Raw genomic sequence first — 25673 nt, 5'->3', positions numbered from 1 at the left:
ATATACACACTGTGTGTGTGTGTGTGTGTGTGTGTGTGTGTGTGCTACATCTTGTTCAGCTTAGGAAAATATGCTGTATCTGGGCATTCAGGATTCTAGGCAAGCAAAATGCTCAGACCAGGCATGTTTGACCCAGTTTCCTGCTTTTTTTTTAATCCTAAAATTCTAACTTAAGCTATTCATGAAATATTCATAAAATCCTGCTGTTTCAGAATATCTCTGACCTGTTTGAAAGTAGTATGCTTATGTGAGCACAATTCCCAGGCACAATCTAGAGTTCTTAGAACAGAGCATCAGCAAAAATCTATTCCGAAGCAGGACAGCTCTGTGGTGTGTGTGTGTGTGTGTCAGTCAGAGAGAAAGAAAGAAAATATGCACATGCGTGTGAATGTATTTCTATATATTATAATATATATGCAGTAGACAGGCAAGTATAGTGGCATGCTAGATTTGTCACTGTTGGGTTCTGCTTGTTAGATACAGCAATGGCATGTGTGCATGCATTTAGAAACTGAACTCATTCTCAACTGAATAAAATCTGAAAGTCAAACTCTAAAAATATTCAGAACAGGGACTATGGCTTTCCATTTTTATGCAAATGAAAATACATCCAAAACAATGCAGATTGTACATTTTGTTATATGGAGAAACTACTGTATTAGAAATTTTGCTTATTTATGCTCACTTGGGGCCACTTCCATGTGGATATCAAAGACGGGTATGTAATCCAGCGGCTTAAGTTCTACATAAAAGATGTCATAAGCGTAACAGAAACATTTCTGTTTCTATGAGAAGTGTCATGGAAGTAGGTGGACATCTTGAAGCATGCTAAACTTCTGGAAATGCTTGCTACATTTTTATGTAACTTTAGGGCTCTGTAGTCTAAGTGTAGTTACCAATAAAAATTCCACAGTGCAGTATATAATCATTTTAAGTCCAAAGTGCTTTATATAAAGAACAGGAGGGGGAGAAGGGTAAAAAAAAATACCCAAGGTTGACACTGACAGTTTGCTTTGAAATAAATATTCAAAAACATTTAACCTACTGATGCCTCAGTTAATGTAATTTTATTGGTATCTATTTTTATTTTAGAAATTTAGAAATTTACCAGTAGCTACTGAAAAACTCTGCTTATACAGTGGTACCTCGGTTTATGAACACAATTGGTTCCGGAAGTCTGTTCATAAACTGAAGCGTTCATAAACTGAAGCGAACTTTCCCATTGAAAGTAATGGAAAGTGGATTAATCTGTTGCAGATGGTCCACAGAGTAACCGTTCATAAACTGAAGCGAACTTTTCCATTGAAAGTAATGGAAAGTGGATTAATCCGTTCCAGACGGGTCCACGAAGTACTTAAACTGAAGCGTTCATAAACTGAAACATGGGTGTAATTGGTTCCGGAAGTCTGTTCATAAACTGAAGCGTTCATAAACTGAAGCGAACTTTCCCATTAAAAGTAATGGAAAGTGAATTAATCCGTTCCAGATGGGTCCGCGGCGTTCATAAACCGAAAATTCATAAACCGAGGTGTTCATAAACCGAGGTTCCACTGTACTCAAGTATATACGGTAAGTCCAGTCACAGACAACTCTGGGGTTGTGACGCTCAACTCGCTTTATAGGCTGAGGAAGCCGGTGTTTGTCCACAGACAGTTTTTCCGGGTCATGTGGCCAGCATGACTAAGCCACTTCTGGTGCAACGGAACACCGAAACCAGAGCAGCACAAGGAAACGCCATTTACCTTCCCACCGGAGCGGTACCTATTTATCTACTTGCACTTTTTTGGGGGGGGGTGCTTTCAAACTGCTAGGTTGGCAGGAGCTGGGACCAAGCAATGGGAGCTCACCCCCGTTGCAGGGATTTGAATCGCCGACCTTCTGAATGGCAAGCCCAAGAGGCTCAGTGGTTTAGACCACAGCGCCACCTGTGTCCCTCCAATACTTGTTTAAATCAGGTCAATTTGAAAGGACATAGGAACAAATGTTTTGACTAAAGATTAATCTGAGACCCAAAGTACCTACCAGTTGCAGCTTATAACATTGACACGATCTTTGTCACGACACGATCTATGCCAAGATTATCACTGTGATACCCTTTCAATTTTGAATTACCCCTTCTGATTGGAAAAAAAAACTGGTAAGGCAAAATATTTTACTTCTCTTTCATCAATGCCACTCCATAAGTAAATTCCTGTATTCTACTGTTTAAAGTTCTGCTTTACTATTTTCTTCGAACATCCAGCTCCAAAAGCATAGCCTGTGACTGTGTTAAAAATTAATTACGTAGCTCTAGAGTCTGAAGCAGGAGTGTACAACCCTACTCATTTATTCAGGACTTGTACAAGTTTTTCAGGGGGGAAAGGTGCCCTTTCATCTACAGCCTGCTGTCATAAAGCAACTTGAATAGAATAGTGCATTTAACATGAATGGGAATTCATGATTTACAGGTGGAAGCTTTGTATGACTTTTCCCTGTAATTATAGAAGGCCAAGGAAAAACCCCAGATGCCTACTCAGTTCCTATTTCATATACATTTGTGGGCTTTCTGAATAATACAATCCTAAATGCAGATCTATATGACAGAAGACTACATGGCAATGTGTATAGGATCTAAATGCTCTGATTCTGCTTATATTTTATATAACCCATTTAATTTATGTGGCTTCATCACAGTTTGATGAAGACTTAAATTATACTAAGCATGCATAGCCGACAGAAGATTGTACCAGTATCTTAAATTTAAGCAATACCTTAAGTGTTCTGTGGGTGGTCTTTTTTTGTTTTTATCCAACCATATAAAACTTGAAAGACTAGTCTGAGTTGCCACCTTTCTTAATTTAATGTACTGATCAGACTATTAAACACAGCATGATTAAAAGGAACACAGCATAGGAAATGCAGCATGAGGCAAATTGCTGGCACACACCAGCTCTTCTGTTAAGGAATTAAGCAGCCATTTGCACAGTCTGTAGCAGAAGAATCAGTGCAAAGCTGGCCAGGTGGAAGAAGTCCTGGAACCAGAAATGTTCAGTATGCAAAGCAGAGACACATAAGGCAGTATGATCAATTGTTGAGGGATGCTTTTTTGGGTCACTGCATCATAATGAAAACATATCACAGTGCTGTGGTCTCCTTTACCAAAGATAGTTGGATGTGCATGCACCTATAAAATTATATATGCAAATATATAAATACACACACCAAACCTTTTGTTTGCTATGTGTATTTAAAGAATCATGGAGCTGGAATGGACCACGAGCATCATCTAGTCCAGGCATCCCCAAACTGCGGCCCTCCAGATGTTTTGGCCTACAACTCCCATGATCCCTTGCTAACAGGACCAGTGGTCGGGGAAGATGGGAATTGTAGTCCAAAACATCTGGAGGGCTGAAGTTTGGGGGTGCCTGATCTAGTCCAACCCCCTGCAATGCAGGAATTTTCACCCAACATGGGGCTCAAACCCACAAGCCCCCGAGATTAAGAGTCTCATGCTGTACGGGCTGAGCTATCCCTTAGGCAATATTTGTTCGTATGTATGTATGAGAAGAGACATACATTTAATAAATTAATAAATAAATCTCCATCAATGGATAGTAAGCAAACAATGAAAAAGAACCCCTCCGAAACAAAAAATTGTATCATTGGTTTCTCTGATGATTACAAATGGAGAAATGGACAAAATATGATGGAGGCACTGATTTTTCCCTAGCCAAAGTCACCAGCAACTTTGCAAAATGATGGCACTGCTCAGGTGAGAGCAAGACATAAATGATGACAGTTTTGCCAGGCATCTAAAGTGGCAACTTTGGCTTCGCCTGAAGTTTGACAGTCATTTGAAAAAATGTTTAATTTAAAAAACCCAAGCAGCTGCCATGTGCTGTTTTCCAAGAAGAATATGCAAATAGCAAAGTATATTAAACTTGGTCCATAAGCTATAGAATTTGCTTTATTTTTAACATAAAACTATCCTATTAGTTTTGAACCAAAGGAAGACTCCCTCTTACTCATGAGCTTTAAATTGTGCTAACATGCAGTTGCGTTTTCTTAAGCTATATCTGGCGTTGCACAACTGTCATATACAGTATTGCAGCCTATCGATCATCTGATAAATATATGCAAAAACCTGGGGTGTATCAAACACCAGTCAGGCCATAATATTTGGCTAGCATGCTGCATATAATCCAGGAGGGGGAAATTTGACAAACTTGTCTGTTTACTCTGGAAGCACTTGACATTTCAGAGCAAGGTTATATAAAGTAATGCACTGTTCAATCAGTATACATGAAGAGCTAAGGACTGGTTCACCAATGCAAGTACATGGCTTCATTTCCCTTTTTTTGTAAACTGCTTTGAGAGTTTTTACAATCAAGCAGTTTATAACTTTTATAAACTTTTATATATCTATCCCCGACAGATGACTCCTCTCCTGAGAAGAATCTGTCTTAGGGTGATTTAGAGCCCACAGAAGCTCAGAAATGGCTCACAACAACAGTCAAGGATGAACCAGGAGGGCCTTTGGGTGAGACTGGCAGGCATACCACCACCCCAGAAAGGAAGCTCAGCTTCTGAAGCAGAGACAGAACCACCCCTGAAATCCTGGGAATGATGGCACCTCAAGAGGCAGAACAAGACCCGCACAGTCAAGTAGAATGCTTGAGTGCAGAAGAGGACTCCTCATAAACTTGTGACTTAGGACTCCTCCTTATGAGAAGGATTCTCTGTAGAAACTTCGAGGGGGCTGCAGATCTGCTGCTAGAACAACATCTTGCTACTAGTACTGGGTCTTGTATCTGGGCCTTGGCTTACCTGCACCTTGGAATGCCCCTCGACTTGTCTCTTGCCTGAACTCTTTCTGGAACCTCTGATTGCCTGGAATTGGACTTTGGGCTGTCTGTTTCTGCTGTCTATGCCCACAACAGCCTAGGTTGTTTGGTAGATCCCCTGGGACCCGGCTGGGCAGGACACATTTCCTCATGACTCCCAGAAGAAGAGTAAGTCCAGCACCTCAGTTCAGTGGCACTTTCAACTCGCACTGATAGTGAGTGAAAAGGAAGTTCTATCTGTGCCGACCCATTGAATATTCAAATTGTCATCTGATATTGCAACATCAAGAAATGAAGGTGCATATGTGAAGCAGCTGTAAGTGCCTGTGCAAATAACTGGAAATGTGTTTGGCATGTAACTACTACAGTTGCCTTTAAAGCCTGTTATTAACAACCATTAACCAGCAGAGGCCATATAGAAAGGGTTGTGAAACTTTACCTTGTGTGTTTTGCTGGAACATCCTATTGAGATCTAAGGAGGATGCTCTGGAATGTGATTTCTGTGGCCTTGGCGGGGGAGTTGGTGGTTCTCCCCCCTTTTTCATCGCATCTTCTATAGATGTGCTTGAATAAGATCTTGGGTAAAAAAAGACAAGATTAAAAGGGTTAAGTTACTGGGGGTTTTATGCCTAACGCAAAGGTTGTAAAAAACAAACACTGAATGTATTCATTAAATATGACATACCCCCTGACTTTATGTTTAGAGACGGTGCTTTACAGTCACATGGTGGAGCCAGCGTCAGTCCACTCCACAATAATATTTAATGTGAACTGTGTGTGTCATACAGACAGAATTCTGATTCGTATTAAACATTATTGTGGTGTCAGTGGAAAGGATGCAATTACCTACCATGTGAAACTTCTCTACCATATGAAGATTGTAACACTTCCTTCAAACACACACAAGTCAGGCCATAGTACTGTGCCAGGGTGTTCTTTGGGTAGAACTAGGATAAGCAGCCTCATAGTTATCTGAAGACTTGGCTCCTGGCCTTTAGCTGTCATCTGCAGAAATCACACTTAAATGAACTTTTTTTAAGGATAATATATGGTAAACCTATATATGGATGGATATGTGTACATAAAACATCGGAAACAGATCATTCCAGGGATTACATACTGAAGGCTTTTGAATATGGTACAGGCAGGTGTACACAACACATATCTAGTGTGCAATTCTTCATAGTAGGGAGTCTTACGTATAACCGACATTCTAAAAATTGTGGCTTTCAGAGATGGGTAGTTTTTGAAAACTCCTTAGTTGCATATACAGTCATACCTCGGTTTAAGTATGCTTCGGTTTGAGTACTTTCAGTTTAAGTACTCTGTGGACCGTCTGGAACGGATTAATCCACTTTCCATTACTTTCAATCAGAAAGTTCGCTTCAGGTTAAGTACGCTTCAGGTTAAGTACAGACTTCCGGAACCAATTGTGTACTTAAACCGAGGTACCACTGTATTGCATTGCGAGACCATGGCATAGAATGCTGAAAAGCTAGACTTTTTTGTTTTTAACCCAAGGGCCACATTCCCTCATGAACAAACTTCTGGGGTCTTAATCCTAGGCTGGAAGTCTTGGGGATGTGCAGAACTCTACACATAGGTCTTTGGATCTAAGCCAATAACTGTTTTCAGTGCTGACTAGAATATAATTGATGTTTGTTACCATTTCATTAAAAATGGAAACAAAATACTAAGATCATTATGAATTTTCATGAGGGTTCTTAAACCGTGCAGAGTTACACATGCTTAAACTTTTATTTTAGGCATGCCTAAATCTAATTCAGATTTAGGCATCATTATGAGCCTTCACCCAACAAATTATATTTGCATCTGCTTTGCTCAATTCAAACCATTTCACTTCATCTAGATAAATTCCCCTACCTGCAGCTGTATTTTTCACTGCCAAGGGATTCAGATGGATTTCCTGAATGTTTTCTAACAGGAATGTCTATTCTTTTGCTCTGCACAATTAAAAAACCAATCTCTTGAATTTTAGTTCACTCTCCCATCATATGCGAATAGTTTATATATATTATGTGATTAAGCATACAAATGCACTAACTATCACTTGTAGTTCTTACTTCTACATTGCCCAGAATTGCCAACTGGTTAATGGTTCATAGCAAGCAAGCCTCCATTTTTTATATAATGATTTATTTATTTTTCCTTTCCGGGGGGGGGGGGAGGGGAAATCATCAAGCTATTTTCGCACCTGGATGCATAGATTGCAAACATGTAGAACAGGGGTGGCCAACTCCCAAGAGACTGCAATCTACTCAGAGTTAAAAACTCGCAGTGATCTACCCCCTTTTGGGGGGTTCAGGTCAAGGTTGTTGAGCTTCTTTTAGGAAGGAAAGTGCTGTTTTTCTGCAGTTCAGGTCAAAGTTGTTGAGCTTTTTAGGGAGGAGGAAAGCCACATTTTGGGGGGTGCAGGGCAAAAATGTTGAGCTTTTTTAGGGGAGCCAAAGTTGCTGAGCTTCTTTGGGTGGAGCCAGTGATCTACCAGTGATCTACCACACACGTCCAGTGATCTACCGGTAGATCACAATCTACTTGTTGGATGTGCCAACAAGAACACACAGGTACACACAGAAATAAATGAATTATTCTTTGTTCTTGCCTTTGCTTACCTTGATCTTGGTCTTGCTTTAAGTGTGTTAGATTCCTGAGCAACTGTAACAAAGGATCACTTGTTAGGAATATTTTCAGGAAGTCAGATCCCCTAATTTTCAGGGATGCTTCAAGATGAATCACTGTAAACATGTGCTGCCTATGAACAGCACTACTGAGCACTTGAATATAAGGCATTTCACATTTTAAAAAAACCCTTGACTGTATTCTGAGGTCTGAACAAACAGACTGCATTTGAACAATCATCTCTCAGTGTATTAAGATGAGATATGAACAAGTTTTGTGCTCCCACATGTGAGCTAAGAAACAAGCAGGGGAGTTTTTGGTTAATCCAAACTGGAAACCTCTGGTTACTGATTTCCAAACAAGCCAAGTTACTAAGCCATGGTTAAAAGGTTGACTTGCTAACCTGACTTGTTTGGAAGTCAGTAACCTTAGGTTCCCTGGTTCAGACATAATGAAAAACTATACACTATTTATTTAGCAAAATGTATATACCACTTACTGGACAGAAAACCTGTTTGTTTGCCACCCATCTGACTGGGTTTTCCCAGCCACTCTGAATTGACAGCTTGTTCCTGGTTCCTTTATTGAACTAAGACTTTTATGTCTGCACTGGGCCATTAGCAGTATAACATATGAACTTCTCATGCTACAGCACCTGTTTTAATTGTATAACCACATAAAATTGCAGCCATGGGAGGAAAACTCTAAGATGGTTCAATTGGCCATGACAAGCAATGATCTATTGATTGTTCAAAAAACAAAGAACATAGAAAACTTACAGAACAGGAAGATACCCAAGATATACTATTTCTTCCTGAGATACTAACTTTTTATATATAGAGTGGTTTTGTTTTAATATGCAGGACCGTTCAGACATATACACCTGCTTTCAAGTGGTCCATTTTTCTGTATGTTTATATGAACTATAAGAAGGCAGTATTATACTAAACAAAAGTGAGAGTCAATAAAATTCAGGAAGAAAAGTAGATTTTACTAAGTGGCTCATCACTTTAGATCATGTGTAAGTTCAGGACTTTTTGCATAAGGAAGATGGGATAGTTATTAATTCATTAATAACAATCCTCTTATGTAGGAGACGGAACTTCAGCAGCAGGTGGTCAGCCACCCAATTTTGCTAGGTGTGTTTTTGGATTATTTCTTTTTTGAAACAGTTTTTAAAATGCAATAAGATAGCTTTTATAGAGAGATCAAAATAAAGTACATTTTTTTCTAACAACGTGAGAAAAAGCAAGTGCTATTAAATTCTAATGATTATGCATAAGATTGAAGTTTAAAAGTAACAAGGAATAAGCTTCTTTTCATTTTTTCTTCCTAGACCAACAAATACAGTAGTCTTACAAAAGCTTCTCTAATACTTCACACAGTGAAGAGGAAAAATATTCCAAGGTAGAGCCAATTAGTTATAATAGGCAGACAGCTATGTATGCACAAGATTCTGGTCAATACTTTATATATACTGGAAGCCCTTGAAGCCATTTTCTTTATACTGCCGATAGCTAATAACCCAATAATAAATATATTTTATGCTGTGGCAAGCACCAATATAAGCAAACTTAAGAGATTCCACATTAAAACAAACCTGGTTCTATGTTATATAGGAATTTTTCCATACCTGTTTTGACAGTCAAGTGCTGAGATGCTTTGACTTCCTTCTGTATTGTCTGGGAAGAAGCACTAACTTTCAGACCTTAGTAAAAACAAAAACTGGAATGTTACTTGTTATTAATTATTCCATCGAGGAAAAAACGGTTATTCCAGTTACCGTTTCTAACTCTTATTTGTCCCTATAAATGTCCTTGTCACATGCTAAGAAGAATTCAGCTCACACAGAGAGTTATCAGGGCTATCTAAGACCAACACTGAAGTTACATAATATAGATAAGCTTCAAGATACATTTAACTACAATGATGTTTGTTGTTTCCTGCATAGACTTCCCAACAGTAAACTACCCTTATGAGCTTTTAGTTGAGATGTAAACCATGGGAAGCCCAGGATAAATTATGCAGAAGTTTAGGAAAAACATTTAGTAGCTAAACAGATAAGAATAGTACATATATCATGCATAACTTTACCAGAGCTTAGCCTTAGTTCTTATAATAATAAATTATTATTATTATTATTATTATTATTATTATTATTATTAATTTATTTATACCCCACCCATCTGGCCGGGTTCCCCCAGCCACTCTGGGCGGCTTCCAACAAAACATTAAAATACAGAAATCCATCAAACATTAAAAGCTTCCCTAAACAGGGCTGCCTTAAGATGCCTTCTAAAGGTCTGATAATTGTTATTCTCTTTGACCTCTGGTGGGAGGGCATTCCACAGGGTGGGTGCCACTACCGAGAAGGCCCTCTGACTGGTTCCCTGCAACTTGGCTTCTCGTAACGAGGGAACCGCCAGAAGGCCCTCAGTGCTGGACCTCAGTGTCCGGGCAGAACGATGGGGGTAGAGACGCTCCTTCAGGTATACTGGACCGAGGCCGTTTAGGGATTTAAAGGTCAGCACCGAATACTATAATGTTATTCCACAGGTGGTTGTTTGAGAAATCAATACTGTCTGAGGCAGTTCCGCAGAAGCATCAATCTTGATTACGAAATACAAGCACTGAGCTTTTTCAGTAGGTAAGAGGACGGGCGGGAGGAGGGGGGAGCCCTCATTGACAGGAGCCACATGCCTTGCCAGAGATGCCCAGTTTCATTTCATTTTCTTAACCAAGAGGAACTGTATGAATTATCCATTTCCAGCTGAAACCTAATTAATTAAAAGACAGCAGTTTGGTACTGTACCTTGTTTGTCATCATTAACTGTGTCCTGTGTCAGGGCAACTTTATCAGGCATCTCTTCGAGTGAAGTCTCCTTATAAAAGAGAGGAAAAGTAGCTTATAATTTAAAAAAAGAATAAGAAATAGAGAGAGGCAAGCTGCAAATCATTTTAGAGGTTACAGGCTGACGGAAACCTGTAGGTCTGGAGAGACCTCAGGCGAAGACCTTAGAAGAAGAGTACAATCAGGACAAATTTAATTTCCTATATTATATAATCTAGTTTTGAAGTTAAACTATGTGTCACAAAGCAAGCTGGTGGGCTGAATTTGAAAGGAAGTGAAACAGCAAAGGAATTGCTTCACAAATGTGATATACTGTACACTGCAATTCTACATACTACAGTTACTACATTCAGTAGTAAGCTCCATTGTGTTCAGTGACTTATTTACAAGAATCTGTGTTCCATATTGCAGCCAAAGACTTGTTTTCTTCTTTTACTACATCTAACGCAGTACATTGCAGCAGGAGTTCTGTCCACAGTGAAAACCTGAAACTTATGCTTGTAACCCAACAATCCCATGATGACTGCCTTGCAATCACAATCAGCCTGTTGGTTCATCTCATATTTCAAGCAATTTTCAGGGTCATGGAAACAAGTCCTGTTGTATGAGAATTGTCCAGATAAGCTAAAACAGAGTCCATTATCAGCCAAACACCCAAACGCAATTTGTTAATAGGTTATAGTTCCAGCATTGTATTTGCTAGGAAATTATCCAATGAAGTAAGCTCTCTTTCTCCTACTGTTCCACAGTTATCTTTTTTAAATGCACATGCGGTAATACTTTTTCAGCAAGGATACAAAAGGGTATATAAGTAAAATCAAAACTGAGGGGGGTTACTTTTTTCTGTTAGTTCGTTTGGTTTTGTTGTGTTATATCTTTTGTGTTTTCATTTTGTACTTTTATGCTGTAAATTACCCTGTGGATCTTTGGATGAAGGGCTGTTTATAAATTTAATTAATAAATAAATGCAATTCTACACAGCGACTAATGCAATAAATATAAAGAAACGGTCACCAACTGGGTCAATGGAAGTTGCCTCAAAGAGAATCAATGGCTCCGAGTTGCTTGGATCTTCGCGAACAGTTTCAAGCTGGTTATTTTTAAAATTGAGGGATAAAATAAATGAGAGAGAGAGAGAGATGCATAGGTCATCCTCTGTAGTGTGAAAAAGCACATCAGTATAAATTCTAAGACTAGAAGCTTTCCCAAACAGTTATAAAACAGCGACAATTGAATCATTCTGGTTCAGTCTGAAAAGAAACTTTTAGCAACAAATCTATAGCAAGGCAACCAAAGTTTCACAGTCTCATATTTATTGTAGCTTATAGTGAGAAATTGTTTCTAGAGTAAGAACAAATTTATGTATGGGCAGGCCAAATAGAGGTGGTCTAAAGAACTGAAACATGGCCTTATACTAGAATTGAAGCTTCATCCTCATACTGAAGCTCAACCAGTTTGAGCATTGCCTGTGCGAATATTGGGGGCTCACTGGCAGTTCCATACTACTAGCTGTCCAAAGTCTGGCACTGACCTTGGCTTGCTGGATTTCTCCTTGTTATCTGTACTATCACCCAACCCATTCTACAGTTGATCCCAGATGTGGGGAACCTTTGGCCCTCATCTCTGGTCATCAAATATGCTTGCTCTGGCTGATGGTAGTTGTAGTTCAGCAACATCCGGAGCACCAAAGGTTGCCCACACTAGACATTTCTCTATATGCATGGACGATCAAGCCAGGAGCACAGAGAGTAACCTACTAAAGGTAAACTAAGCATGGAGTGTTGATTATCCAACTGTTAAATTATTCTCTCTCAACAATTTGTTTTAAAAATTAAAAATTAAATGTAAAGGAAGTGAAGACATGGGCAAACAAGCAAAATAGAGATGCGGTTTTTTTAAAAAAAAAAAAAAACACCAGCAGGTGAGTTTTTCTTACTTCAGTCCTACTGAAGTCCCTCGTTTGTTGACTTGCTGCCAATGATTCTGAATAAGAATTCAAGACACGATCACTTTTAGGCTGAAGAGGAGCTAAATGAGGGGGGGGGGGATAGAAAAGCAAATAAGTCCTTGCATTAACTTTTATGTGAACTGTGAACATTTTCTGTGAACTGCATCACTGTATTAACATTCTTCTTTAATATATTGTGTGCTATAATTTTACAAGTACTTTTTATTTTAAAATGCTCTTTAATTCTATTCCAGGGCTATGGACATGCCATTGTTATGTTTTGGTCACCTTGAGGAAAAACTTGATTTTTATTTGGGGGCACTGGGGGACCTGTGGCCCTTTAGATGCTTCTGAGCTCCAACTCCTAATACCCCAACCACTGGTCATGCTTGCTGGGGTTGATGGGAGTTGGAGTCCAATTTCTTCACCCCACTATGTCCTGCTGGGGGGCGGGCGGCATCTCCACTAAAGTTAGTTTCATATTCTAGGGTTCCTGGTTTGTTCTTATGTGCAAATAAAGGACTGTGTTTTTAGAACAAACGCTGGATGTTTAAACAAATGCCATTTCATAACTCACTGATTAGTTTTGAAATTGACTGGGAAATCTGGTTTGCATGTAATGCCAGAAATCTTGGAAAGTGAAAATAACTTTCTTCTCTCTCCCCCCCCCCCCACGTGAAGGTGGTGGGTGGTTTGTGTTAAGGACCTTGAGTGAGAGGCAGGGAAGGGAAGACATCCCCGGGTGAGAGGTGGGAGGGCCCAGCACTTTCTGTATGCGACAAGGGTTAAGAGCTACCTTCAAGAGAGGACTCTGCGTTTTCTCTTCTCTGTCTCTGGTTTTGTTTGTGTTTAGAATAGTTCCTCTTATCTTAATTACATTATGAAAAAGTTTTAATAAAATCTTATTTTTTAAAAAAGAAAGAAAGAAATGAATGAATTCTGGTGAAAATATCCTCCTAGTAGTGTAGGAGGAAGAGTGAGATGAGTGCTATGTTCATACACGTAGCACTAAACCATGGTTTAGTGCACAGCGGAGAACCTCTGGCCCACAAAGCTAATGGGGCCTTTCAGGGGAACACACATTTCTCCTAAAGCCCCACCCAGGGTAAGTTAACAGGTACATCTGTGGTTGCAAAGTGTGAGGGACAGGGGATATCGCGAAGTCCCTCCCCTCCTGAGTTCAAGCCCATCCCCGAGCACAGGGGAAAGCAGAGAGAGTTCCGATGCCAGTGGGGAAGCAGGAAGTCGGGGCCGAGGCTCAGGCAAGGTAGAGGAGCCAGGGTCCCAGGTGGGACAGGAAGGGGCGAATAAGGGGGGGAGACCCATCCCCCCAACTCCGGAATTACGCAGAAAGAGGAGGGGAAAGAGGATGGGTCTGCCAAAGCTTTTGTGTTGGAGAAAGACGCGCCAAAAGCCATTAGGAGGTTCTGAAACCGACTGATCACATCACTCCGTGTAAATAGCAATGACTTTAGCACTGTAAATACGCAGCACCAATAAAAGAATAAAATGCAGAGCTGTGTAGCGTCGTTACTCTGAAGTAGTCCACTCCGGCCACTGTGACAGCAACCTCCTAATCCTTTTTGGGCTACTTTGGAGTTGCCGGGATGAGCGTGTCAGAGGCGGAGAGATGGCGGCAGATCGCGGAGCAAGCCCAGCAAGAACTGCAGCAGCTGTCGCTGCAGGCGCAGGGGGAATTGAAGGCAGCTAAAGAAGAGACTAAGAAGGTCCAGGACGACCGGCTACAACTTGCGGAACAGGTGAGAGCGCTACAGGAAAGAGAGCAGGAATTAAGGGCGGTGGCGGTAGACCTCCAAAACAAGCTGGATGCAGAGAAAAACAAGGCGGGAGGGGCACCCCAAGTCCAAGTGCTGCCAGGAAGGAGAGCCGGGACGCTAGTAAGCAAGTTCAATGGAGACCCGAGGGAATATCAGGGCTTTGAGACTGAGATTGTGTATGCTCTTGAGCTGCACCACGCTGAGTTCCCTGATGATGAGCACAGGGTAGCGTTTATTGTGGAGCACCTTACCGGGGCAGCCAGGGAGTGGCTAAGACCGTTAATCGCAACAAAGAATCCTTGCATGAAGAATGTCAAACTATTTCTAGAAGGTTTGAAAACGATGTATTCGTCCGATAGTCATATGGACCAGACTAAGGAGGAACTTCATAATTTACGCCAAGGAAATATGACAGTTCGCGCGTATTGGGCGAAATTCACCATGCTGGTGCACAGATTGGGGTGGGAACTAGAGTCACCCCCAATGCAAGCGGCGTTCTACTTGGGGTTGCATGAGGAGGTGAAGGATGAGCTCTCGAGAGGTCCAAAGCCCAGTAATATGGATCAGCTGAGCAAAGCGGCTCTGGCGGTGGGGGTGAGACAGGAATCCCGGTGGAGCGACAAGCAAGCAACGCGCGCAAAGCGGGCTTGGTTCCCACGGTCGCAGGAGAAGCCACTCCCCCAACAACCCTTTCAAGCCACGCCTGGGGCCAGTCAGGACCAGGAACCCATGCAGATTGATAGCGCGCGCGCGCGGGCTTTTCAAACCCCAGCGGCACCAAGACGCAAGGAGGGAAGGGGTGGGAATTGCTTTCTCTGCAACTCCCCCCAGCATCTCGTCAGAGACTGCCCACATCGCAGGGAGTGGCAAGGAAAGGCGGGAACGGTTGTGCCCTCCCCCACTGACGCAGCACCACAGCAGGGAAACGGGAAAGCCTGGCTGCAGGAGACAAGGGGCAGCAGCCAGGCACAGTCAGCAGACAACAGCCCCAGCCCACCCACCCGCACAGAGAGGAGCAGAGCCAGCCCACCCCTCCCAGAGCAGGAGTGGTTCTAGAAGTGACGCTCACGCTCCCAAATGGCTATCCCCTGACGGTCCTCGCCCTAATTGACAGTGGTGCCTCAGCCAACTTCTTCTCGAGAAACTTTGCAGAAGAGCACCAGATCCAGCTTCTGCAGCTGGATTTTCCCCTGCACGTGGCAACCATTGACGGCAGAGAGCTGCTGGGAGGGGCCATCACTCATCAAACCCCCCCCATGAGAATGACGGTGGGAAGGCACTCAGAGACACTGGCATTCAACGTCACAACCATCTCAGACCCCCCCATCGTCTTGGGCATGAGCTGGCTGGCGCGCCACGACCCCTCCATCAGTTGGCACCAGAGATGCATCACTTTTGGATCGGACTTTTGCCTGGAACATTGCATGCAGCACCAACCAGGGGAGGGGCCTCCGATAGCCACGGTGGCCACCATGCACATCAAAGGGGGTGAGGCGATACCCAAGCCGTACTGGGACCTGCAGGAGGTCTTCAGCGAAGCGGAGTCCGACCACCTACCCCCACACAGGCCTTTTGACTGCCAGATCAACCTGGTGCCAGGGGCAACTATACCCCCAGCCAAGCTGTACGCCATGTCAGACCAGGAACTGGAGGATCTGCGCGCTTTCATCGACAAGAACCTCAAGCGGGGGTTCATCAGAGAAAGCAAGGCAGCAGGGGGCAGCCCAGTCTTCTGGGTGGACAAGAAAGACACGCAACAGCGCCGTCTTGTGGTGGATTTTAGACGGCTGAATTCAGTAACAGAGCCAGTGGCTTTCCCCATGCCCAGAGTGGATGATCTCCTGACAGCGGCACGCAGGGGCAAGATTTTCACCAAGCTAGACCTGAGGGGGGCGTACAACTTGATCAGGATCCGGGAAGGCGATGAATGGAAAACCACGATGTTCACGCCTCTGGGCTCTTTTGAATATCTGGTGATGCCCTTCGGGTTGCAAGGGGGCTCAGCATGCTTCCAGGCCTTCATGCACCACGTCCTGGGGTCCCTCCTCTTCAGGAAATGCTTGGTCTTCCTGGATGACATCCTTATCTATTCCGATGACCCAGTGCAGCATGTGAAAGATGTCAGGGAGGTGTTGCAGCGCCTGAAGGAGAACCACCTGTATGTGAAGCTGGAGAAGTGCAAGTTTCACACCAAGGAGGTGGACTTCCTGGGCTACAAGCTGTCAGACAAGGGGCTGGCGATGGACAAGGACAAGGTGCAGGCCATCCTGGACTGGCACAGCCCCAGGACGCGCAAAGATGCCCAACGCCTACTAGGCTTCGCCAACTTCTACAGGAAGTTCATCAAGAACTTCTCTCGCGTTACGGCTCCCATCACTGACTGCCTGAGAGGCAAGCAGAAGTTCAGGTGGACACCAGAGGCGCAAGCAGCGTTTGAAAGCCTCAAGAGGGTGTTCGCCTCAGACCAGAACCTGTTCCACGTGGTTCAGGACGCGCCCCTACGCGTGGAGACAGATGCTTCTGATAAAGCTGTGGGCGCCATTTTGTTGCAACTGGACGCCAACAGAGAGTGGAGACCCTGTGCCTTCTTCTCCAGGAAGTTGACCCAGCCAGAGCGAAACTACACGGTGTTTGATCGGGAACTTCTTGCGATCCACGCTGCGTTCCAGCACTGGAGACACTTCCTGGTGGGCGCCAAGCACCCCATCCAGGTGTGCACAGACCACAAGAACCTGGAGTTCTGGAGAACTGCCAGGGTGCTCAACCAGCGGCAGATACGGTGGGCAGAGTTCTTCTCGAACTTCAACTTCTCCATACACTACATCCCGGGAGAGCAGAATGTCAGGGCGGATGCCCTCTCCCGCAAGCCAGAGTACATGGAGGAGGAGGCGCCACCGGCACCCAGGCACATTTTCCCCCCGTCAGCATGGTCCTGCGGAGCAGCAGTGGTGAGCGAGGCGGAACTCACAGCACTGACGGCAGCGGATGAATTTGCCAACCGCATCTTCAGAGAACTGAGAAGGGGGGGGAGCAGGCAAAAGACTTTGCAGAACGCAGGGGGCTGCTTTTCTACAAGGGTGCACTGTACCTGCCCACCACCCAGCTTAGACGTACGGTCCTCAAGCAGATGCACGACAACCCAACGGCGGGTCATTTTGGGAGGGACAAAACCGCTCACCTAGTCATGAGACACTTCTGGTGGCCAGGGGTGCGGGAGGATGTGAGGGATTATGTAAGGGGCTGTGACACCTGCCAGCGGGCAAAGGTGGTCAGAGCGCCACCAGCAGGTTTGCTGGAGCCCTTAGCCACACCGCACAGGCCGTGGGAAGTAGTGTCCATGGACTTCATCACAGACCTGCCGTCGTCCAGGGGCAAGACCGCAGTGTTGGTGGTGGTGGACCTCATGTCCAAAATGTGCCACTTTATACCGTGTGCCAGGGCGGTCTCTGCAGAAGAGACAGCCAAACTGTTTGTGGATCACGTATTCAGACTGCATGGATTACCTTTAAGGGTTATTTCGGATCGTGGCCGCCAATTTGTTTCCAGGTTCTGGCGGCGGCTCATGAACCTCCTGCAGGTGGAGGTCAGCTTGTCGACGGCTAGACACCCGCAGACCAATGGACAGGCGGAGAGGGTCAACGCCATTCTGCAGCAGTACCTGAGATGCTACGTCAGCCAGCGGCAAACGGACTGGGTGGATCGCCTGCCACTGGCAGAATTTGCCTACAACAATGCGGTGCACGTCTCCACAGGGGTGTCGCCCTTTAAAGCCAATTACGGGCGTGACCTCAGATCTTTCCCAGAGAGGGAGGGGGAGGAGGAGGAGGAGGGCCCACAGGCTGAGGATTGGGCAGAGGAACTGGAGACGGTGCACCAGCAGCTCAGAGAACACTTGGAGAGAGCCAAGGAAGCGTACAAGAAGGGGGCAGATCGCCACAGGCGACCGGGGGAGGTCATTAGGGTGGGGGACAAAGTTTGGTTGTCCTCGGAGGGCCTTCCCATCAGAGGGCGATGCAAAAAGCTGGCGCCCAGAAGGTTGGGCCCCTTCACGGTCACGCAACAGGTCAACCCGGTGGCATACAGGCTGGCACTGCCAGAGGACATGAGGGTGCACCCTGTGTTTCATAGATCGCTGCTGTCGCCGTACAGGGAAAGCAGCAGGCTCCGAGGCAGCGAACAAACCCCTGAGGGAGGGGGGGAGAGGGAAGGCAGGGAGCAACTCAATGAGGCCACGGCCATCCTGGATTCAAGGTGGGGGGTGGGGGGACTGGAGTACCTCATGGCATGGGAGGATGCTCCACCGTCCCAGAATGAATGGGTCCCAGCCACTCAGATACAGGAGGAATTCCTGGTAGAAGAATTTCACGCCCTCTTTCCCCATAGACCCAAACCCTGGCACATGGAAAGGGAGGGGGAGGGGGAGGAAGCACGGGAGAGCAGTTCACCATGGCGCTGGGAAGCGGAGTTTGAGGAACCAGAGGATGAGGTATGGGTGTCACCGAGATCCACCCAGTCAGAGGAAGGAGCAGATTGGCAGAACATTTTTACCCCCACCAGCTCTGACGCCACGGACTTTTTGGGATTCCCATCCTCCCAGGCGGAAGGGGGGGGCTTGCAGGACTGGGGGGAGGTGTTCACACCAACGGGCTCGGAAGGTACTGAGTTCTTAGGCTTCCAGTCGTCACCGACACCTGGGGGGGACCTGGGGAGGGGTGAGGGAGAGCTTGGGAGGGGGGTGGATGTGAGGGACAGGGGATATCGCGAAGTCCCTCCCCTCCTGAGTTCAAGCCCATCCCCGAGCACAGGGGAAAGCAGAGAGAGTTCCGATGCCAGTGGGGAAGCAGGAAGTCGGGGCCGAGGCTCAGGCAAGGTAGAGGAGCCAGGGTCCCAGGTGGGACAGGAAGGGGCGAATAAGGGGGGGAGACCCATCCCCCCAACTCCGGAATTACGCAGAAAGAGGAGGGGAAAGAGGATGGGTCTGCCAAAGCTTTTGTGTTGGAGAAAGACGCGCCAAAAGCCATTAGGAGGTTCTGAAACCGACTGATCACATCACTCCGTGTAAATAGCAATGACTTTAGCACTGTAAATACGCAGCACCAATAAAAGAATAAAATGCAGAGCTGCGTAGCGTCGTTACTCTGAAGTAGTCCACTCCGGCCACTGTGACACAAAGGAAGAGTCAAGAACATTACACTGCACCCTTGAAACTTCCTCCAGAAGCAGGAGATACTTTAACCTTTTAAGCTTGGCCTCAAATACAAGCTCTGCTTGGACTGGTTCCACTAGAAAGTTTCTGAATGCAACTGGTCCCTGCCATGAATGGGGCTTGCACTTGGACTGAGATTTTAATTCAGCACCTAAAGGAAAGCCTTCTGGAATCAGCCATACTTAGAGTTCCCAAGAACAGCCAATCCCTGCTATAAACAGGGCACGCTTTCAGCACTCAATTCAATGTTGGATGCAAGCTTTATTTCCAGCACTTAATGCGGCTCAAGTCTATGTTTTGCCATTGCAGCTTGCAGCTGCAAATTACTGTTCCTTTGCAGTTCTTGCTTTAATTAGGGAAGTAGGAAAGGAAGAATCAGAAGTATACTCAAGGTGCACTCCTGTTTCTTTCTTTGAAGTGTGATCACATGACATCATATGATGTCCCACTTGTCAAAAGTGTCCTGTGGAGGGTAAGGCACTTTTGCAACTTGCCTGCTGCTCAAATCCAGCCCTCCCCCTTATTGTTTATTTTTATTTATTTATTTATTTTTGCAAATACAGCCAATGTCATCACAGTACAGAGTAGCTAGGAACAATACTGAAAGCATAACAGATATGGACTGCAAATAGGTTCAATGTTCTCCAACATCCAATTTGAACAAACAGAGAACAGGTCTAATGCTTTTTCAGGACATGCATATCATCAATGTATTAGTCAAGCCAAGCACATCTTTTATGCTGGTGTTAATTCTGCTAAGCTGGTTCCTTCAGCTCTGTCATTTAGATGCAATTTAGAGCTCATCTTTTCCCAGAACTGTATCTCAAAATGGCATTTTAATCAACAGTAGTTTTTTTTTTATAAAACCAAACCAAACCCACAAACACTAAAGGTTCACCTGCTTGAAAACAGTCAGGCAGAAGAGTCTCTGGCAAGGTGTCCGGCAAAAGATAACCATTTTTTCGAGCAACAACGAGGTGAAAGGCGGCACAAAACTCAGGTAATGTCAGTGCTCCATCACAGTCTACATCACTTAGCTCCCTGTGAATAAGATAGCTGAGTGCATTATTGAAATAAAAATCTTTGTTTGCATGCACAATACTGTATATATAATTGGGAACGCTGCTTATTGTTTTACTTTGACATTTAAGATGTTTTTCTTAAAATTTATTTCATTAAACTATTGTAATTTTTATTTAATACATTCCTTTTCTGAATATTTTAATGTCATTTTTGATTATCTACATATATATATATAACTGGCAATACTCTTCCTTACAAGTTTAGAAATTTAATAGGATTCATATAAAACTGAAGTTGCAATGGGCCATATGCAATGTCAGCTAGATAGATTTCTTTTTAAAAAAACAGGGTAAGGCCTCATTAGTAAAGTGTTGATGAATTATGCAGCAGTACTTTTTAAATGTTAGGTATTAATTAGGTTTCAACTGATAAGCACAGCTAGAACTGAAGCTTATGATGTTATCTTAACTATTCTGGATGTATGTTTATCTGAATCCATTTCACAAAAATATCTGTTGAATTATTGTGCTAATTATGTTCTTTAAGATATTCTTCTAGTGTGCATTGCTGTTCAAATCTCTCTCGTCCTGCTGAGAAGGGACAGTATCTCTACAAAGATAACAAGCATAAAATAAAGATCAACATACACCCTGCTGTGCCTGGACCTCAAAGTGATTTTGATGGGAGCAATTACTGTGATTTCTTTAGAGATAAATTGTGAGAAGTATGAAGAACTTTCAGCCATAGTAGTTTCTCTCACACACAATAAAAATAATATGAATTACAAAACAGTACTTACCATATGTGTGAAAGCTCAGGGATCGGCAGCTTAGATTTTGTGAAGAAGTTCTTAGCCACAGAGCCTGTCAACAGAAATGGCTTGTCAAACTGGGAAATAATAAGCTACACATTATCCAAAGCATTTCAATATAAAGAAATTACTGAAGAGTACTGTTTACTATGCAATGCTATTTAACATTAGACACGTTTGTTTGAAATATTTTGCTCCAATATCATTATTCTAATCAGAAGACATGAACATGTTGTTGGAGGAACTGGACATGGAGGAAGGGGTTAATTTCTTTTATAGGCACAGATCACTCCATGTATGAGATAAAGCCAACAGGAGAAATCTCATCTGCATGTGTGACTTGGGTTGCTTTTTTAGGTTTGTAAAATCCTGTTCAGTTTAAATTCTGGCAAAGGGTGAGAGGCATAATACACTTTCAAATCTTCTGGAATATTCCAGAAATGCAACAACATGTCTAAAGAAAATCTCTTGGAATTCGACTAATCTTTAAAATTAATAGCACAGCACAAAAAGCTCAGCTTCTTATTCAGCTGATTTTTTTTGCTCTAAATTGGACTAAATTGCTCGGAATCGGGAGTGCTCAAACCACAGTTTCCTAGTTCCAGCATTACAACAAACTGCTTTTTTAAAAACAGGAAATAATCAATAAAATCAGGTGTGTGAAGTAGGGATGGAAAGGGAGACCCCTCAAGGGTGGTTTGTTGGAATGAAAATGCAATGTCTGAAACACATGCAAGGAGGGGAGAGGAGGATGAGACACACACACACACAGAGAGAGAGAGAGAGAGAGAGAGAGAGAGAGAGAGAGAGAGAGAGAGAGAGAGAGAGACTGCTAAGACTACTTGCTCATCCCTCAAGTTGCAACTTGTTTTTCTTGCCAGAAAAAAAAGAAGACAAGACATAATTGTCTACTTCAGAGACAGCTTCAGAAATGGCCTAGAGATGCATGGTCACTATATTACTGCTTTCATGCAAGGAGATAAACTCCCTGAAGAAATTACAAGTTTAACGTGATGCATAAAGTCCCAACTGACTATTTTTTGAATCACAACCACATTTATAAGACATAATTAAAATGCAAGTTAATAGTGAATAATTTTAAACTCATATTAAATAAAAACATACTAGGAGTAAAAAAACCAAATGGCAATTGTACCATAACATATCTCATGTGCAAACATTCTTCACCAATGATTGAATCTCTTCTACTGAACGCAGTGGAATTTTAAAGCATTTAACTTTGTCTGGATCATGCACAATATATTGTTGAGATACGTTTTTTAAAAACAAAGAACACAGCAACTCACTTGTATGTCCATACATACAAAACACCTAAAACACATATAAAGAAATCCAAGAGGCTTGCACTTAGCCTGTGTCAGTTCCTTGTCCTTTTACTCTAGCCTTCCTTGCTGTGCATACAATGAACATTACCTGAAATGAAAGAGGTCAGGTCAGGTTGTAGGGACTTGAACTGATTGGTGTAATATTCTCGTTGCTCCTCAGTTATTCTCCAGGGGTCATCTGAGTAATTACTACTGCTGTCCTGTGGTTCTCTCTCTACTGAAAGAGACTTCGGGGGAAGAAGGGCAAAGTATCATTTTGAAAGGTAGGGAAAATGCTGAGATGTCTGAAGTTTCAAAGTTTCAAAGTTGCTTTGTTCTTACTGTGTAGCTCTTTTTAAAATAAATTGATGGGGAAGGCCTGATTTCAATAATAGTCCTGTTGGGTTTACAATAAATGCCTTTATTCATAGGACTATAGGAAATTTTTCATACATCAAACTAAATCTGTATGAATATAAACATTGGACTGACTCGAATGTAACACCAAACAATGGTTCAGAATTAGCCTAGTTGTGCCTTGGATTCATGTGGTTCTGCCCTCTTCATTCAGCACAACCATAAGGAGACTGGAAGCTTTTGCTTCCATGTTTGATTAGGAACAGTTTGCCCTAAACCCAAGAAACTGTGATTAATCGTAAGTATGGTTGTTGAAATCAGACTTCCTCAAACTCATTAAATGCTAGTCCCATCAATACAATGACATGAAACTCAATCCATATAACTGCTCATGCTGTATTTCATTAATAAGAAGCCCACACTTTACCTTTGATCCATTGAAATCACACATAAAAAACAGAATCTAGAGAGCCAAGCTCTTCCCATTAATGTAAGCAGCGCCGTCTTAAGCGCCCCTGTCGCCATGGTGCGCCGGATCTCTCCGGCGCCCTTCCGCCCCATTTCCCAGCGTGGTGGGCAGGTGGGCGCCGCGCGCAGCTGCGCAGCGGACCGGCGGACCGGCCGGCCAGCGGGCGCAGCTCACGGCGCCCTCCTGCAGGGCCAGCGCCATGGTGCCCTGCGCCACCGGGGGTCTACGTAGAGCCGGCCCTGAATGTAAGTTCACACATTTCATTGTGAGTTTGTTTCAACTGAGCCCTTCTCTACCTTAAATGCTTTCTAGGAGTCAAATTATTTTTTTCAAACAGGGAAAAAATGGTGCCTAGAAGCTTCCCATTATATTACAATATTGTGTATCCATTTGACTGATTTTATCACATGCTGCATGTGCCTTGAGAAAAGCAGCTAACAAGATTGTGAAACAAATTACTGAAAGTTTAGTTTTACATCCATATTAGCCTGTAGTAGTTTTCTAGTGAATACCACAGTTTGAGCTATAGGGTAGAAGATCTGTTTGTGGCTACATTCAAGATCATTTCAAACATTATTGATCATAAAATCATGTTGATTCTCATTAATTATTTCAGGACGTTTTCATTTTAAACATCTTGCATCCTAAGTACTGTAGTTCATTACCCGAATGAGAGATGAATGTGGTGGAACTGATTTGGACCCATAATTCCCTGCAGTTGGTCCATCTTGTTGGACAGCAGTATGTCTAACTTCATATGAACCTATGGAAGATTAAGGGGAAATTAAAAACTGAATACTTGCTAATGTTGTGCAAACTCAAAGATGACAAAACATATATCATCCTTCAGTCTCAAAAAAATAAAATAAAAACGCAATCACACCTCCTATGAAAGGTCACTTTATCACCCAAATCCTTCACGTACGTTAAAGCCTGATTCTCAAAATGCGACTGCTCATGCTGTTGACTATTGACCAAATACTCACTTAATGTGTTGAAAGGTGATTTTTTTAACCCACACTAAAAGCATAACATCTGACTTTTTGCCTAAGTATCCCATTGCAGAGAAGGAAGCAAGTGCTCTTTCATGAGACATGCTAACATCAAGAAAAACTTTAATGAACAAGGATTCATTGATGGCAGCATAAAAGTTTGATTCAAAACAACTAAATTCAGTGTTAGCCAAGAGTAAACACTGGTATTTGCCAACTAGGGAGAACTACACACCAATTTGGAGGCATCGTTCACTGAAACCACTAAAGCTTGCATCCAAATATTGATTCTGAACATTCAACATTCTGTTACGTCTTGTGCAAGTAAAGAATGAGACCTAGAATTTAAACAGAACTGTGGTTCATTAAATCACTTAAAACTGGAACCCTCTTGAATGGAATGGGCCCTTCAAGAGGAACTTATCTGGATCCAAGCTTGAATTCTACCAAGCTTTGTCAAGACACCAATAAAAATAAGCAGAACTGGTGTGCATGTATGCAGAATCCATGACAGAGCAAGTGTTACATCTAATGTTGTGCCAGTCGGCTGAGGCCAAGTTACGAGGTATGTGTGATGTGCCTCCCCACTTCTATTTTTTCTTCTTTTTATTAAAAAATCCTCATTCCGCTGATTCCAACTGGAATACTACACCAAGATTACACTCAGTGTTGAAGTTGTTCACAATTCTCCACCATAACTTTAAAATGGGTCGATTTACTAAAGTACAGTGGTGCCTCGACTTACGAAGGCGATCCATTCCGTAGCGCTCTTCGTAAGTCAAAGTCTTCGGTTGTCGAAGTGCCTGTTTTGCGCATGTGTGAAGCGCGATTTTGCGCTTCTGCGCATTCGCAGAACGCGCGTGCGGCGAAAAGACTTCCAGGTTTGCCAACTTCGTAAGTCGAAAACTTTGGAAGTCGAGTCATTCGGATGTCGAGGTACCACTGTATATGGTGTCCTTCCTAAAAGAGGGCATGTGTTGCGGTGAGAACTGGAGACTGACCTCCTGGTTGTGTTGTAGCTATTGATAGCTACAACGTCTGATTGGTAGGTCCCTCGTTGCTGGATTTAATCTGGCCAATGGGGTGCAGTCTAAATGGGACCTATATAAACCCTTGCACGTGTCCCAGAGCTTCCTCTTTCGGCTCATGCATCGGAATACCCGCCCACGTCTTCGGCTCATGCATCGGAATACCCGCCCATTTTTGCAACTGACCTTGCTATGCTGTTGTGTGTCGTCTGTCATTGGGACAGGGGCACAGCAGGAATTTTCCCCACTTGGCTGTTGCCATTTGGGTTTCGCCTGCCATGTAGCAATTCGTCACAACTTGTAAGGTTGGGGATAGGTTCATGTGATAGGGATGGGAGAACGGTCTCGCCATCCCTATGTGAAGGGTATTCCGTTAAAGGAATCCAGGGACTCAACTTGGTTTGGTTAACCCCCAAGAGGGG

The 25673-nt window shown here is 43.5% G+C and overlaps 1 protein-coding gene across 1 annotated transcript in view; it reads right to left on the bottom strand.

Moving 5' to 3' along the window:
- Window positions 1-25673, bottom strand: part of REPS2 (RALBP1 associated Eps domain containing 2) — a 93334-nt gene that overhangs the window by 30637 nt on the left and 37024 nt on the right. Inside the window, exons 5-14 of the mRNA XM_035115083.2 lie at window positions 23897-23994; window positions 22515-22653; window positions 21069-21132; window positions 20145-20287; window positions 12251-12342; window positions 11333-11404; window positions 10276-10345; window positions 9097-9171; window positions 7457-7499; window positions 5263-5399 (exon numbers count right to left, since the gene is read on the bottom strand). Coding sequence (XP_034970974.1) covers window positions 5263-5399; window positions 7457-7499; window positions 9097-9171; window positions 10276-10345; window positions 11333-11404; window positions 12251-12342; window positions 20145-20287; window positions 21069-21132; window positions 22515-22653; window positions 23897-23994 — 933 coding nt within the window. The remainder of the gene's footprint in view (window positions 1-5262; window positions 5400-7456; window positions 7500-9096; window positions 9172-10275; window positions 10346-11332; window positions 11405-12250; window positions 12343-20144; window positions 20288-21068; window positions 21133-22514; window positions 22654-23896; window positions 23995-25673) is intronic.

Source organism: Zootoca vivipara, chromosome 4, assembly GCF_963506605.1.
Source record: "Zootoca vivipara chromosome 4, rZooViv1.1, whole genome shotgun sequence".
Classification (NCBI taxonomy): domain Eukaryota; kingdom Metazoa; phylum Chordata; class Lepidosauria; order Squamata; family Lacertidae; genus Zootoca; species Zootoca vivipara.
Note: the sequence above shows the minus strand (reverse complement) of the source record. Positions and strands in the feature narration are given on the sequence as shown.